The sequence below is a fragment of the Aotus nancymaae genome, unplaced genomic scaffold (assembly GCF_030222135.1).
Source record: "Aotus nancymaae isolate 86718 unplaced genomic scaffold, 86718_ANA_hifiasm-v0.15.2.pri h1tg000053l, whole genome shotgun sequence".
NCBI lineage: Eukaryota > Metazoa > Chordata > Mammalia > Primates > Aotidae > Aotus > Aotus nancymaae.
The window spans coordinates 3194528-3211152 of NW_026988467.1; the positions used below are offsets into that span (position 1 = coordinate 3194528).

The 16625-nt window shown below is 50.9% G+C and overlaps 1 protein-coding gene across 8 annotated transcripts in view; it reads right to left on the bottom strand.

The window, feature by feature from the left end:
• The window catches only part of NPHP4 (nephrocystin 4), a 138527-nt gene that overhangs the window by 103468 nt on the left and 18434 nt on the right, over positions 1-16625 (bottom strand). For 6 of the 8 annotated variants that reach the window (XM_064363158.1, XM_064363155.1, XM_064363153.1 and 3 more), the window contains exons 4-6: positions 11047-11219; positions 9254-9318; positions 3535-3690 (exon numbers count right to left, since the gene is read on the bottom strand). In XM_064363158.1, the coding sequence (XP_064219228.1) occupies positions 3535-3690; positions 9254-9318; positions 11047-11219 (394 nt within the window). Of the gene's footprint in view, positions 1-3534; positions 3691-9253; positions 9319-11046; positions 11220-16625 lie in introns of those variants that run through there. The other 2 variants (XM_064363156.1, XM_064363157.1) reach the window with 2 other exon arrangements.

A 16625-nucleotide genomic window follows, 5' to 3' on the forward strand; every position in this document is an offset into this window, starting at 1 on the left:
CAACAAAAAAACTGGGCTCATTGTGTTTCTCTCCTAAAACGGCCCCAGGCAAGGGTGTGGGTGTTGCTGAGATACTTGTCCTTTCTCCCCAAAGGAGCACATGTGGCCCCCATCTGGTGGAGTCAGTCCTTCAGCCTCCCTCCCTCCAGACACCAGGGCATGCGCTGGCCCTGCCTTCAGATCCCCTGCTCATTTGATTTTCAACACCAGCAGCATAAAATGTCCTTCATTTTGCAATGTTACAGGCACCGCCTGCATTCGTTCAGCGCCTTGGACTGACCGGCTGCTCCACACCTGGAGGACAACTTGAGGCCAACGGGCCAGGCCTCTTCCAAAACGTGGCCTTTAAGGATGAGGAGCAGGAATCATGTACCCAGCCACATGCTTCTTAAATCCAAAACTCCATCTCCATCTCGTGCCCTCCTTGGTCCAGCTGGACACAAGACACCAGGGACAAAACCAGGCCTGTCTTCTTGGGCACCTCAGCTTCTCAATTGCTGTCCTAGTCATGAGACTGAGCCAGTCCATAGTGACCTGCAGGTATTTCTGTTGGTCTGCAGTTCTACTGACACCCACTGGCAAGTCCCAGTGATGACTACACCTCCAGCTCCAAGACTCCCAGGTAGCAAGACTCACACAGCTGACTTGAAAGAACACACAGGAGCCCTCAAGATCAGTATCAACCAGGCAGCATCTCACAGCTAGTTCCCAAGATCACAATCGACCAGGCGGCATCTCACAGCTAGTCCCCAAGATCACTATCGACCAGGCGACATCTCACAGCTAGTCCCCAAGATCACAATCGACCAGGCGGCATCTCACAGCTAGTCCCCAAGATCACTATCGACCAGGCGGCATCTCACAGCTAGTCCCCAAGATCACAATCGACCAGGCGGCATCTCACAGCTAGTCCCCAAGATCACTATCGACCAGGCGGCATCTCACAGCTAGTCCCCAAGATCACTATCGACCAGGCGGCATCTCACAGCTAGTCCCCAAGATCACTATCGACCAGGCGGCATCTCACAGCTAGTCCCCAAGATCACTATCGACCAGGCGGCATCTCACAGCTAGTCCCCAAGATCACTATCGACCAGGCGGCATCTCACAGCTAGTCCCCAAGATCACTATCGACCAGGCGGCATCTCACAGCTAGTCCCCAAGATCACTATCGACCAGGCGGCATCTCACAGCTAGTCCCCAAGATCACTATCGACCAGGCGACATCTCACAGCTAGTCCCCAAGATCACTATCGACCAGGCGACATCTCACAGCTAGTCCCCAAGATCACTATCGACCAGGCGGCATCTCACAGCTAGTCCCCAAGATCACTATCGACCAGGCGGCATCTCACAGCTAGTCCCCAAGATCACTATCGACCAGGCGACATCTCACAGCTAGTCCCCAAGATCACAATCGACCAGGCGACATCTCACAGCTAGTCCCCAAGATCACTATCGACCAGGCGACATCTCACAGCTAGTCCCCAAGATCACAATCGACCAGGCGACATCTCACAGCTAGTCCTCAAGATCACAATCGACCAGGCGGCATCTCACAGCTAGTCCCCAAGATCACTATCGACCAGGCGACATCTCACAGCTAGTTCCCAAGATCACAATCAACCAGGCGACATCTCACAGCTAGTCCCCAAGATCACTATCCACCAGGTGACATCTCACAGCTAGTCCCCAAGATCACTATCCACCAGGTGACATCTCACAGCTAGTCCCCAAGATCACTATCAACCCTGCCTGGCCAGCAGAGCAGAGGCCAGAGGGACAGGCCATGGCCCAGGTCTCAGAGCTAGACACAGGTTTTCATGTTCTCTTCGCTAACTCAACAACAGTAACAATGAGGCCTTCCCTCTGTCTCTTTCTTTCAGAGGATCGCCGGCAGATTACAGGGGTAATAAGACACTCTGAAGGGGGCGTGGAGACTGCCTACAGCTCAGGGAGCCAGGACAGACCCAGACCGGGACCCCAAGCTTGCTCGTCTTCAGAGTTCATTCCTCCCTTCTCATTTCACCCTCTCCTCACTGGAATGGTGGAAAAACAGTGACTTCACAATGATGATATCCACCATAAACCCATCCAAGAAATTAATTAATTCAGATGATAACATCTACACCCCAGCACCAACCAGAACGCCTGTGCAATGCACAGGGATGCCATCGCTGGCAACCAGGGACCCGTGCTGGAGCCAGCTGCGTCCCTTCCTTCAGGGTCCAGAATGAGCCATGCTCTCAGCACAGCACTGTTCTCAATCCCTGCCCCTCACACAAGGTCAAATCCTACTCTTCCCAGAACCCAGCAGGGAGTCAGTCACCCAAGACAGCAGGTTCTGGCGGTGCTAGGACAACTCCAGCACATGACAGGTAGAAAGAGGCTGGTGTGGTCCCTTCTCCTGGACTCCTCAAGAAAGCCACACAAAAGTGTGGAAGAAGTGCCTGGAAGAAGCATGGGGCCCAGGTCACGAGGCCCGCCCAGCATATTCCTACAGCAGAGCACACCCTCAACCTCCCATGGCTGTTGGGGTCGACGCAATTCCACCACTGGAGAATCAACCTCTGCAAACCACACCAAGACAGAGCCCTTGTCCTTTAACGTGAATTTCAGTCTCCAAAAATACTCAAGTCCCTGCACCCTGTTCACAGCAGCATTCTTCACAGAGCGAGGAGGTGGAAGCAACCCAAGAAACCAACGAAACAATCAGCAAAACAGGGTCCATCCATAAACCGGAAAATCATTCAGCCTGAAAAGAAAAAGGAAGGCAACTCGGACACATGCTATCATGTGGAAGAACCCCGAAGACATTCCGCTAAGAACCTTGAAGACACTTCACTCTTAGGATGAACTAACAGAGCAATTCCCCTGTCGCCCTAGAAGAACGCCTGCCACTGAAGGGCAAGGCCTGCGTGACTCCACTCACAGGAGGTCCCTAGAGTCATTGAAATCATGAAGACAGAAAGCAGAAGGGTGGCTGTCAGGGGCTTGGGGAGTAGGGAACGGGGAGTCAGTGCTGAATGGGACAAAGCCTCAGCCGGGGAAGATGAAAGAGTTCTGGGACGGATGGCGCTGGTGGCTGTACAGCACTGTGAATGGACTTACGCACACTGAACTGTACATTTTCAAAGGGCTAAGATGACCAATTTTATGTTATCCTTATTTTATCTTAATTTAAAATCATCACCACCATCAAGTCACTGATATGACGCCGTGTGGGTGAGACCCAGCCACAGTCCTCCTGGCTGTGGTCACAGAGACATCAACTCTGTGTCTCACAAAAGCATTTTACTAGCGAAAGAAGACAGAATGACTTGAAGGACGTGAGACACTCCTTAGGAGGGAAATAGAAACTGGAATGCCATTGCCACCCCCTCCTCGCCCGCCACGACCCCCGCCAGGCCAAGCTGCTGAGCTGCAGAGGGCGCTCGGCCCACGTTCCCCCAGAAGAGCCCAGTGCCTTTGAGGTTTCACTGTGAATAGCACAGACTCAACTCACCAAGCAGAGAGAAGCGAAGATGTCCTTACCAGATTCTCCATGAGCTGGAAGCAAGCCAGGGATCTGCTGCAGACCAGACACCAGAAGGTTCTCGGGAAGAAGGTGGAACACAGGCTCCAGGGCCGGGTGTGGCTTCAGCGTGTAGTACAGGCTGCAGTTCTCAATGAGGGTCATGTGTTTGTTTTCTGGGGAAGAAAACACCCACGTGATCAATGTGATCACTGCTGAAAGCAAAGGCAGTCAAACCAGTCAATGAACGGAGAATGTGAGAAATACCAGACAGAAAAGGCACTTTTCTAAGACAGGAAGTGCTCTGTTCAGTCTAAAAGTGAAAAGCATTGAACTTTCATAACCTTCTCTGGTAAAGTTACAATTTTTTTTAAATGACACGGAGTCTTGCTGTGTCACCCAAGCTGCAGTGCAGTGACATCTGATTTCTGCTCACTGCAACCTCTGCCTCCAGTGTTTAAGCAATTCTCCTGCCTCAGCCTCCTGAGTACCTAGGACTACAGGTGCCCACCACCATGCTGGGCTAATTTTTGTATTCTTAGTAGAGATGAGATTTCACCACGTTGGCCAGGATGATCTTGATCTCTTGACCTTGTGATCCACCCAACTTGGCCTCCCAAAGTGCTGGGATTACAGGTGTGAGCCACTGTGCCAAGTCTTGAAGTTAAAATGAAAAAAAATTTTTTTTTTTCTTTTTTGGTTTTAGAGACAGGATCTTGCTCTGTTTGCCCAGTTGGAGAGCAGTGGTATAATCACAGCTCCCTAGACCATCAAATTCCTGAGCTCAAGTGATCCTCCCACCTTGGCCTCCCAAAGTGCTGGGATTACAGGCATGAGACACCATGCCTGGCCTGGAGGTACAGGTTTTTAATCCAATATAAAATCTCTCCTGCTCACCACTTCCTTCAGTCTCCTGAGAGCACAGGCCGGCACGGGCTGTGTGGTTTCCCCAGGCCTCGCTGGTCCCTGCCATCAGAGGGGCCTGGAGGACACCCTGGCCCGAGGCCTGCCTGCCTGCCTTTGCCTGTCGGCACCTGTATCCACCAAGCCCCAAAAGGAGCAGACAGCACTAGAGGGAGACCAGCAGTGTCAGAGACGGAGCCCTGTCCTCAAGGACATGCCACTCTCCTGGGGTGACGGCTAAGACCAAACAGCCAATACTCATAACACACGGGAGAACTGCATCTGAACCACGAGACTGCTGTGGGTAAGGCACGAGGGGAAACGCGAGGAGGAAAAGGGGCATAAGAGAACATCCCCAGAGGAATGACACCCGGGAGGAGCGCGGCCACACCGCACTGGGGGCAGGCCCTGAACATGGAAGGAACAGCATCCCCAGAAACAGGGGTGTGGGGAGAGACACACCCCCGAAACACAGACTCCAGGGCTGCCCTCTTCACATTCCCACCAAATGGCCAATCTTGCTGGGGCCTGATTTTCTCCACAGACAGAAAGCCCATCACTCCCCAAAGCACAGCAGGTGCGCGTGGTCTCAGGCAGCTCAAGTCCTGGCTGTGGTTGAGCCAGGGACAGCTGCTGAGAGTCACAAGTTCAGCTCATTCCTGAACAAAGAGCTAAATAGGAACTACTGTATCATTAGAAAAAGAAATTAGTGAAAAACTAGGCCCAGCACAGTGGCTCATGCCCATAGTAGCTAGGATTACAGGCGTGCGCCACCACACCCAGCTAATTTTTTGTACTTTTAATAGAGACAGGGTTTCATCATGTTGGTCAGGCTGGTCTGGAATCCTGACCTCGTGATCTGCCCGCCTTGGCCTCCCGAAGTGCTGGGATTACAGGCGTGAGCCACTGTGCCTAACAAAAAAAAAAAAAAAAAAATTTAAAGTTGGGCAGTGGCTCACGCCTGTAATCCCAGCACTTCTGCCTGTTAAGACAGGCAGATCACGAGGTCAGGAGATAGAGACCATTCTGGCTAACATAGTGAAACCCCATCTCTACAAAAAATACAAAAAATTAGCCGGGCATGGTAGCCCATGCCCATAATCCTAGCTACTCAGGAAGCTGAGGAAGGAGAATTGCTTTAACCCAGGAGGCAGTGGTTGCAGTGAGCTGAGATCACGCCACTGCAATCCAACCTGGGTGATAGAGGGAAACCATCTCGAAAAAAAAAAAAAGAAAGAAAAAGAAATTAGTGAAAAATAGTATTTTTTGAGTACCTAACCACTCCAAACATGGAATCTACTTACTTTAAAATGTAAAATACCACTAAAGGCATTTGACCTGTGTGGCTCATCAGGAGGAACAACCTCCCGGGGGGCAGCAGGGAGGGGGACACAAGAGAAATAGAGCAAGACTCCAAATGCTCAGACGTCCAGCCCAGCCATCCCCCGACTCGAGTTTACCCCATGAATTCCGCACACGCTCAGAGGAAGGGCGGACATCCACTGCAATGGGGTTTCTAACCTTTTCTTTTTCTTTTTTTTTTTTTTTTTTTTTGAGACGGAAACTCACTCTGTTACCCAGGCTGGAGTGCAGTGGTGTGATCTCGGCTCACCGCAACCTCCATCTCCTGAGTTCAAGCAATTCTTCTGCTTCAGCCTCCAGAGTAGCTGGGATTATAGGTACCCGCCACCACACCCGGCTAATTTTTGTATTTTTAGAAGAGACAGGGTTTCACCATGTTGGCTAGGCTGGTCTCAATTTCCTGACCTCAGGTGATCCACCCACCTCGGCCTCTCAAAGTGCTGGGATTACAGGCGTGAGCCACCGCACCTGCCCCAACTTTTTCTTATAAAACATCGTAAAGGTTGGTGTGCAGGAGGCCGATTCAATCGTGAAACATCAATTCCACAAAATACCACAGAGCTGTAAAAAGAATGAGTGCTTTCCATGTACTGATATGAAACATTCTTCTAGACAAATTGTTACGGGAAAAAAGCAAGGTGTGGGACAGTCAGTAAGAAAAGCGCAAAAATCAGATGCAATACTGGACATCCGCTTTGCTTCTGTGTCCACAACAAGCCCCCAGAAGGGTGTGTTACCAGGGCAGCCCTGGTGGAATCACAGCAAAGTTCCTTCTTCTCACTGTCCTCCTTCAGCCCATTCTTCCATGGGCACAGCTCTTTAAAGGAACCAGATGGCAGGGATGCCACCAGAGCTTGACCCCTGACCAAATACCAGAGAAAGACAGAGCCCCATGAAACTGGTGAAAACTACAACGGGCGACCCCCACCTGCCTTTAGACCATCGGAACGTCATTACAGTGCTAAAGTTCACACTCCGAGAAGACCGCTGCCCTGTTTTGTACCAGCCATGCCTGGAGGAGCACGTTACGATATGCGTCTGTGCGCCTGGAATCCCGCCCTCCCGGCCTGAACCCGGTCCTTCAAACCTCCATGCCTCCCACTGTCCAGGGAGAAGGTGCCTTTAGAGCGAGGGCTGCCTTCTCCACTCCCTGGCCAGTCAATAAAACCTGACTACCTTTTCCATTGGCTATTCTTTCTTTGCAGCTGATACAAAGGAGGAAAAGAGCTTAGTTTGCCAGCGACAGATCCACAAGAACCCAAAGAGAGAGGTTACCTGGTAGCCAGTGAAAGGATTGGGGAAATAACATCTCACTCTGAACTTTTTAAACTTTTTATTTTTATTTTTTGAGACAGGATCTCGTCTCCCAGGCTGGAGTACAATGGTGTAATCACGGCTCACTGCAGCCTCAAATTCCTGGCCTCAAGCAGTCCTCCCACCTCAGCCTCCCAAGTAGCTATGACCACAGGGGCGCATCACCACACTCGCTTAATTTTTGTGTTTTTTGTAGAGATGGGGGCCTCAGTGTGTTGTCCAGGATGGTCTCAAACTCCTGGCCTCAAGCAGTCTGTCCACCTCAGCCTCTCAAAGTGTGGGGATCACAGGCGTGAGCCACTGAACCCGGCACTTTTTTATACTTTTGGATTCTGAATCGTGTGAGTGTGTCACCATTACCAGCAAATTTTGGGAAACGTCCGCTGCAAAGATGAGTGACGGGCCCGCCGCGGGTTCCACCTAAAGCCTCCACTCAGGGCTCACAGCTTCCACACGGATGTACGAACATGCGGACTGTGGACGTGGAGCAAACATGGTAGCTGTGTACTTTGTTCTAAGGATACTTCTGGAGAGAAAATCCTGGCACATGAATAATTAGACTCAATTGAAAAATAAGTTAAAAGCCAATCTTTAGCAATGAAATGAAGTTCCTGACTGGCTGTTCTCTGTAAACTGAAAAGAAAATCCTGAGCCCCCAATAGACTGAAGGGACCGCCTCCTGGCCTAGAGGACTCCAGAGGAGCCTTGAAAACTGACTTCAGGGCTGTGATCAGAGAGGGACCAGACAGGCCTCGATGCGCCCCGGCCCACGCTAACAGCCATTAGCCTTTCTTCACTCAGACCTGGACAGAAACTGCTCTTTCTAGACTCCACTGCTGCTGCTGCCCTCCTCCGGACAGTCTACAGAGGGCGCCCAGGGAGGGCTTTCGTGTCGTCTGCTTCACCTTCTGACGTCAGGGAGTAGAGAACTCCCCCCGAGGGTCCTGCTAGTGCCACCATGTTTTGAACACGCATCCCATGAAGCGGCATGGGCTCAGCTGCCCACGTGCATGCTTCTCCTCTCATCAACATGCAGGACCCCTCCTGGGCTTATTAAAAAGCAGATTCAGCCCTCGCTCAGCAGAAATTCCTGTTTCCTCTGCTCCTCCCTCAAAGGGTCTGTTTCTGGCTTCTGGCCAGAAGCTATACTTCCCAGCCTGTCTGAAAGGCCACCTGCAGGCTGCAGCCCTTTCTGACAAATGAAGCTCTCCTTTCCAGACTTAGGAACCTCAGCGCTCTTCAGCTGACATCTCCTATCACGAGACTGTCACCAAGACCAGTGAGGGCAAAGGGAGTGGGTTGGATATTTTGTTTTGTTTTTTTGAGACAGGGTCTCATTCTATCACCCAGGCAATCCACCTGCCTCAGCCTCCCAAAGTGCTAGGATTACAAGCTTGAGCCACTGCGCCCGGCCAGGTTTGACTTTTAACCCAAGCCACAAGGCACACACAACATCCCCTTCAAGGAATCTAGGCAGCACCTCACCTCAAAGAGACAGAAGTCACCCTCCCCAACAGATCTACCTCCAGCCACTCTTCCCCCAACCTGAACACTCCCCCGACTGCCGGGCAAGCACAGCCTCTGTGCTCTGAGCCTCCCTGATGTCCTTCTAGCCCACTCCCACCCCTCCCACCACACACCCCTCCTGTCATCCTCCAGGCAGGCAGCAGCAGAGCAGACCATCATCCCCTTCCCTCCCACTGGCTCCCTCTGCTGCCTGGGAACGGTTGGTCACAGAGGAACAGCAGGAAGCTCCCCCGACCCCTGCTCTGCTCTAAGGCGGCCTCTCAGCCATGGGGCCTTGCCATGCTGGAGATAACCGATGGCTGTGCAGTCAGAGGTTTAGAGCCGGTGGCTGGTGATGGAGAGCTACTCCTTCATCTGGTGAGCAGAACTGCTCCCCTCCCTCCAGGCGGCTCTCACAGGCCCTCCCATGCCATCCCCACAAAGCCATGCCCTCCCTCAGGGCTGCTGTGTTTCAGTTCTTCACCTTCTGCCAAAAGTCCAAGGCCACAAAACATTTGCCCAAACCTCTTAGATATATTAGCTAAGTGGACAGTGGTTTACACTGAGAAAGATCCCATTCAGAGCTGAGGGTGGGGAGCACTCGGGGAAGGCAGGAGAGCAGTGAGTGCTGCCAAGGACAGGCCTGGCTCTTACGCTCTGCGGGGTCCCGGAGAAGCGGGTGCAGGAGGGCTCTGGGGGTGCCATGGTACAGCCGCAACCTGGAAGACAGGACCCAAAGAACACTCATCAGCCACGTGTGCACTTCTCAGAAGGAAAGCACATGGAAGCCCTGGCCACCACCACGCCCACCAGAGCTTTCTAAATGCCGCCAGTCACGTCCTCTGCGGAAGGCAGCGGCAGCTGAGGCCAGCAGCAGCTCCCCAAGCCCTCGGTGCTCACGGCCAAGCACGTCCAGCACACACACAGCACCGACCCAAGGCAGCCTGAGAACCGAGGAGCTGGAAAACACCATACATGGAAATTTATAAAACTCTAAAATGTCTCAAGAAAGACACATCTGAGGAATTTCCATGGCTGTGGATCTGGAGCAGTGGTTCTCAACCAGGGATGACTCTGCCCGCTAGGGCATGTTTGGCAATGGCTGGAGATATTTTTCTTCTTCGTCACAACTGGGGCAGGGAGGGGGTGCCTCTGGCATTAGTAGATTGCCAGGGATGCTGCTAAACATCCTACAGCACAGAGAACAGCCCCACCACAGCAAAGAATTCTCCACTGGAAAGTCAGTGGTGCCAAGCTAGAGAAACCCTGATTCAAAGTAAACACGCAGGCTTTAACCCTGGCTGAAGGGATGACATGCCAGCCTATCCACCCATATGTCTGGCCCCTACACAGAGCCTGGCACGCAGCAGATGCTCAGCCAGTGTGTGCTGAATGAACACCTCCTAACCACCAGAGCCTGTGAAAAACACACCGCTCAATATTCAAGCAGAACTTACGACATACACGTTGTCATTACCCCTCATGTACAGGTGAATGCCTTCAGGCTCCAAGAGTTCAAATCACTTGCCTGAAGTCCCACGGGAATCAGCGCTGGAGCAGGACTTTGGCGCATATCCATCCTACCTCAAATCCATCGCTCACGGCCAAAGCCAGCCCTTACTCCTGCCTAAAAAACAATTCCTTAACTCACTTAGAAATGGCAAACACAGCCGGACGCAGTGGCTCACGTCTGTAATCCCAACACTTTGGGTGGCTGAGGTGAGCAGATCTCTTGAGCCCAGGAGTTCAAGACCAGTCTAGGCAACACAGGAGACCCCGTCTCTACTAAAAATACAAACATCACCCAGGTGTGATGGTGCATGCCTGTAACCTCTGCTACTCAGGAGGCTGACGCATGAGAATCACTTGAGCCTGGAAGCAGAGGTTGCAGTGACCCAAAATTATACCACTGTACAGCAGTCTGCATGACAGAGCGAAACCCTGCCTCAAAAAAAAGGAGAAAAAAAAAAAAGGCAAACCCCCAAGCAAGAAACATCCAACACTATGCTATAATGGACACAAAACTTTAGATGATAAAAGTAAGGCTTTCTACTGCGACCATGAGATGTACAGTTAAACCACCATAGAAACACACCGGAATGCAGCCGGGCACAAAACCCCGTCTCTACTAAAAATACAGAAATTAGCCAGAGGTGGTGGCAGGTGCATCAGCAAGGTCTGGAGCTCAAGACCAGCCTGGCCAACATGGTGAAACCCTGTCTCTACTAAAAATACAAAATTAGCCAGGCTGTAGTGGCACGCACCTGTAGTCCCAGCTACTTGGGAAGCTGAGGCAAGAGAATCGCTCAAACCCAGGAGGCAGAGGTTGCAGTGAGCCGAGATCACACCACTGCACTCTAGCCTGGTTGAGACTGAGACTCCGTCTCAAAAGAAAGAAAAAAGAAAAACGCTGGCAAACCCCACGGTTGTAGAAACAAGGTAGGTACCGTTTGTCCTGGGAAGCAGAGGTAGGAGATTCTGGCTGGTTGCTGAAGATCTGAAGGATTCCAAACCCACAGGACGATGTCTGGAGGGTCCCATCTGGTTTCTTGCCCTCAGCGACCACTTCGACCACAGCCACGATATGCGGGTGGTTTAAGGATGTGTGAAAATACAAGGGCTGCAGAATAGAAGCCAGAGGACGGTCTGAGTGCTCAGGACACAACACACGCAGAGGACACGGGCGCTGTCCCCGCCCTCAAGACCACCTTCCTACACACGCCGCAGCACCCGGAACCCTCTAACGTGCCCACGTGTGGGGCACCACATCTCTGCAGGATGCCAGGGAAGCAGGCACACTGAGGTAACTCCCTTGGACTCGAAAGCTGGTGTCGGAGCTCTTGACTCCAGAGCACCCAACATCCAGGTCATCTGCTTCCGTTCCAGAACTTTTCATCCCCTGGGAATTCCACCACCAGAAACGCCAAAAGACCTCAGGCCTGCTAGAGCAGAAAGGGGCTAAAGTGGCTACACATCCCACACTGCGGGGGGACACCAGGTAGGACCACGGTTAGACCAGGCCAAGACAACACGTCCACCTCTACACACACACACACACACACACACACACACACACACACACACACGTGCTGATCAATTCACGCTCCAAGCATCGCCTGATGCTCAACACAGAACAACTTCAATCACACCTGGCTGGGGCTGACTGGAACCCTGCTTCACATGTAACCATTTTGAGTTCCATCTGAACTAATTGTACTTAGACTATTAACAAGAAGAATCCTTGGATTTCTTTAGGTACTAAGTAATTATCCCCAGTTCAGAGCCCAAAAGACTGAAGTCTTTTTATGCCGAAAATCACCTTGAGATCATTTTATTAAAAGATTTCTCAAGATCTAAGCCAAGTAGATGATATTCAAATTGATCATAAAAGGTTTTCACTCACACCTTCCCATCCGAAACACACAAATGGCCAGCATCTGCCTCTGCCTTCCTGCCAGGCCCAGGGAGAGGGGCCTGGGAAGACAGCACGGGAGACTCAACCCGTTTCCAAATCTCACACAGACGCTCCCACTTGGGGATGAATGCACCTTCGCTCTGCTTTTCTATTGCATTAAATTCAGTGCAGTTATTTTTATTTAAAATTAAGGGGCGTAGGGTGGTGGCTCACACCTGTAATCACAGCACTTTTGGGAGGTCGAGGCAGGTAGATCACTTGAGCTCAGGAGTTCGAGACCAGCCTGGGCAACATAGCAAAATCCCATTTCTACCAAAAATACAAAAATTAGCCAGGCATGGTGGCACACACCTGTGGTCCCAACTACTTAGAAGGCTGAGACAGGAGGATCACTTGAGCCCAGGAAGTGGAGGCTGCAGTAAGCTGAGATCACGCCACTGCACTCCGGCCTGGGCAACAGAATGCAACTTTGCCTAAAAAAAAAAAAAAAAAAAACACATGAAGGAATGCCGTAAGCACAGAAGACAGAGATGGAGTCACTGGCTGGGTTTGCTAATCAACAGGGAATGCGCATCCCCAGGCATCAGAAGTGGTGCTGCGCCCATACCCCAACACCCTAGCTGGGGGACAAAGCACAGGTCACCAACTGAGCACAGAGACCACCCCACCAAGGCAGAGAGAGGTAAGGGGGGCTGAGGCTGGTCTTTCACTCCATGACTTAAACTTGGAATAATCCTATTAACGAGTCATTACCATGGTGTCACCGAGAAAACGTTTACTGTAATCACAGACTGTCAGCCCAGGATAACAGAGAGACGCATTAAAACATCAGCCATAAGATATAAATCGTTATTCTATTATCTTTTATTGCAATATGATGAAATAATGACCACTTACAGCTGACAGGTAGTTGGACTGAGAGAGAATTATGTTTGTTTCCAAGACTCAAGAACTGTTTTTAAAAAGCCCCACTGCAAAGTCGAGCTGGTCATTATCTCACCTTTTCTATTTATACCTGTGCCTATCAGTCTTACGAACACTACTCACTTTTTCTATTGACAATAAAATAACATTTCAACTCGATACAGAGCAACAACAATCCGCCAGCCTAGAGGTCACCCTGACATTACTCTACCTGAACCTGGTGGAACCCATGGCTACGGGCATGTCCCAAGTACAAGTTCATGGCTGTGCCTCTCCCTTCTGTTTACAACTAACAATAATTAGTGAGGCCAAAAACAACAACAGCAACAGAGCCCCAGAGCTGCTTATCTCAGCTGATCCAACCTTAGAGTCTAAAGAATCCACCTTTAACCAGAAGAGTCAGCCGCTCCGAGTGCAGCATGTTTTAAAAGTTCAGATGGTCATACCAGTACAATTCCGGATTGATAAGGACACAGGCTCTTTTCCAAAAATCATACTGACCCTCCAGTGTGGGAACAGCCCCAAGCTAAAGAATTTACAAGGAACCTGGAAAACAGAAGTCAGCTTTCAAGAAGCCCAAGCCTCGAAGGCTTCCACAAAATCGCGAGCGACAGAGCCACACGGCTGCGCTCCTCCGGTCGTCCTGGCAAAGTCACGTCTGACCGCCCAGTGCCCACCCCACTCAGCCAGGCAGCACGCAGCTGAGGAACACCTGCACACAAGCCCTTCGGTCTAGGGAAACTTAAGGAACGCCACTGCCGTACATTCTGAGAGGAACATTCTCGGCATCAACCAAAATCGCACAATTAAAAGGTTAAGTCAAGCCCATCAAATCGCCTGCAGGGGAAAGCCACCTGAGACAGAGGAGACGGGCTCTCTGTCACTCCTGCATCACAGCTCACTGATCTGCACTGGACAAGTTTCCTCCTTGACAGCATAAACAGATTAATAAATCATTTAAATGCGCCTGTCTTCATGCCTTCATCTTCAACATGGACACCATTTTGCCTTGGGGCCAAGTTTGCATTTTTCACCCGGGGTGACAGAAGTGGAATTGGGACTCTGCTGATGTGTCTGCATGAAGAGGCTGCAGCCGGGCACCCCCATGGCATGGCCACACAACCTGGCACCTGCATGACAGGGGCTCCTCAGTGACACTGGGCAGCAAGGCCAGAGAGGAGCTGAGCAGAAGCAGAGTGAGTCCCTTCCAAAGAACTGTTTGAATAAGCCTTTAGCAGGATAGCTTCAGTCAGGCAAATAATCCAGACCCTTCATGCAGTCCCTACCCCACCAACTCAGACTCATACTGCGGGTTCGGACAGCTTCCCAGCCACTACGCTTCAAAGATGGCAGGGATCGAGGGTGCCCACTATTCTCCATCATGACAGGGACAGCCCCCTGCCCCACAAATTATCCAGCCCACAATGTCAGCAGTGCCAAGGTCGAGAAACTCTCATTTGGAGTAAAAATGTAAACTTTAATTCTGGCTGAAAGGATAATACACTGTCTTATCTCTGTATGTCTAACTCCTAAACACAGCCTGGCATGCAGAAGGCACTTAACTGACGTTTGTTGAATGAATACTACTGCCCACTGGCTCCCTGCTTATGGAAAAGCACATGACTTAACACTCGGGCCTCCGGCAGCACTTAGGAGATGCAAACTGTTATCTCTCCTGCGCAGATGAATGTAGTCAGGATCAAGGGGTTTATTTTTTTCTTGCAGATTAATTTAATTTCTTTTTTCCCCAAAGGTTTTTTTGGGGAACAGGTGGTATTTGGTTACATGAGGAAGTTCTTTAGTGGTGATCTGTGAGATTTTGGTGCACCATCACCTGAGCAGGATACACTGAACTCAATTTTTTTTTTTTAAGACAAAGCCTTGCTCTATCGCCCAGGCTGGAGTGCCACAGCATGAATCTCAGCTCACTGCAACCTCTACTCCCTGAGCTTAAGTGAGTCTCTCGACTCAGCCTCCCAAGTAGCTGGGATTACAGGTTTGTACCACCACACCCAGCTAATTTTCATATTTTTATGAAGTAGAGACAGAGTTTCACCATGTTGGCCAGAGTAGTCTCAAACTCCTGACCTCAAGTGATCCACCTGCCTTGTCCACCCAAAGTGCCAGCATTACATGTGTGAGCCACTGCGCCCGGCCTCAATTCATAGTCTTTTATCCCTCACCTCCTAAAATCAAGGAATTTAAATCACTTGCCTGAAGTCCCACAGGGATCAGTGATGGAGCAGGACGTCAGCCTATGCCCCATCCTTCCTCAAATCCAACGCCCATAGCGAAAGCCAGTTCTCCCTCTGGCCTAAACAGCGACTCCTTGGCTTACTTAGAAAAGCGAGCAAAGACGATTACAACCCAAAGCAAGAAATATCCAGCCCCAACTCTATCAAAATAAAAAAATTTAGCTGGGTATGGCGGTGCATGCCTGTAGTCCCAGCTACTTGGGAGGCTGAGGAGGGAGGATCACTTGAACCCAGGAGTCCAAGGGAGTCCAAGGGTACAATCAGCTATGATCGTACCATGGCACTCCAGCCTGGGCAACATAGAGACACCCATCTCTTAAAAAAAAAAAAAAAAGAAAGATCCCACACTACGCTGCTATGAACACACAACAACAAAACTGACAAACATAGCTTTCCATTCTCCCCAAATGACCGACAGTTCAATCACGGTACAATTAAACACTGGAAACATCACAGAGACAGCATTTCTCCTTCTAAAACCCATGTTCTTTCATCCCCTCATCTCAGGTTCCAAGACCACGGCGGTGCTTTCCACTGTGCCAGAGAGGAAATCAGCCCTCCCCAGCTGCAGACAGACAGGCACACGGGCCTCCCAGAGCCACGGAGCCTCCCTCTGTGGAAGCAGCTCGCTGGGACACAAGGCTGGCTTCTTGCTTTTGTTGTGGTGATATTCAGGACGTGCCCAGCCTCTGCCGAGCAACAACAAGCACATAGGAGCAGCAGCCGCGCTCTAAAGCCAGGGCTACCGGCAAGCTCCAGACCCAGGCTGAAGAATCCAGGCACTGGAAGGGCTCAAAGGAGTTGCACGTGGGTTATGCTGATACTCCTTGACAGCATCCGCTTTTCGACGGGAAATTATAGTATGTTCATTGCTCTGATGAGTAAGGGCCGCTCAAGAGGGGCTTTCTCATGGCTGTGATGACGGGAAGGGGCACAACTCGATTACCTGCGTCCCTCTTGCCCCGCCGCTTTGGCGACACTGGGGCTGGTGCTCTCTGGAAGAAAAGATTCCCCTGCTGGGGGTTTAGGCTGTTGCTGGATAACCACCAGGATTCCTGCCCAGTAACTCCCCTCAAATAAATAAACAAGGGAAAAGAAGCCCGCCACCCAATGCTGGCCACAATTACTAAGGAAAGAATCCAAGGGAAAATATGTCCACCTCAAAAAGAAAATTGAAAAACTGCACAGGATTGTGGCCTCCAGGATTATTTTTTAAAAGACACTTTTTTAGAAGTTGAATGATTAGCTGGCTCAGAGGAAGTGAAAGGCAATTCCTCTCCACCAGGGAAGGTCTCAGAGAACACGGAATTCTGAGCTCAGGGCTGAGGAGTCCGGGGACTGCTCTCCAGCATACGGGCCCAGTTCGAATATTCATCATTTGCAGAAAAAAGCACCCAGCTCTGGATCCAGACGAGACTTCTGTGTTCCAAGC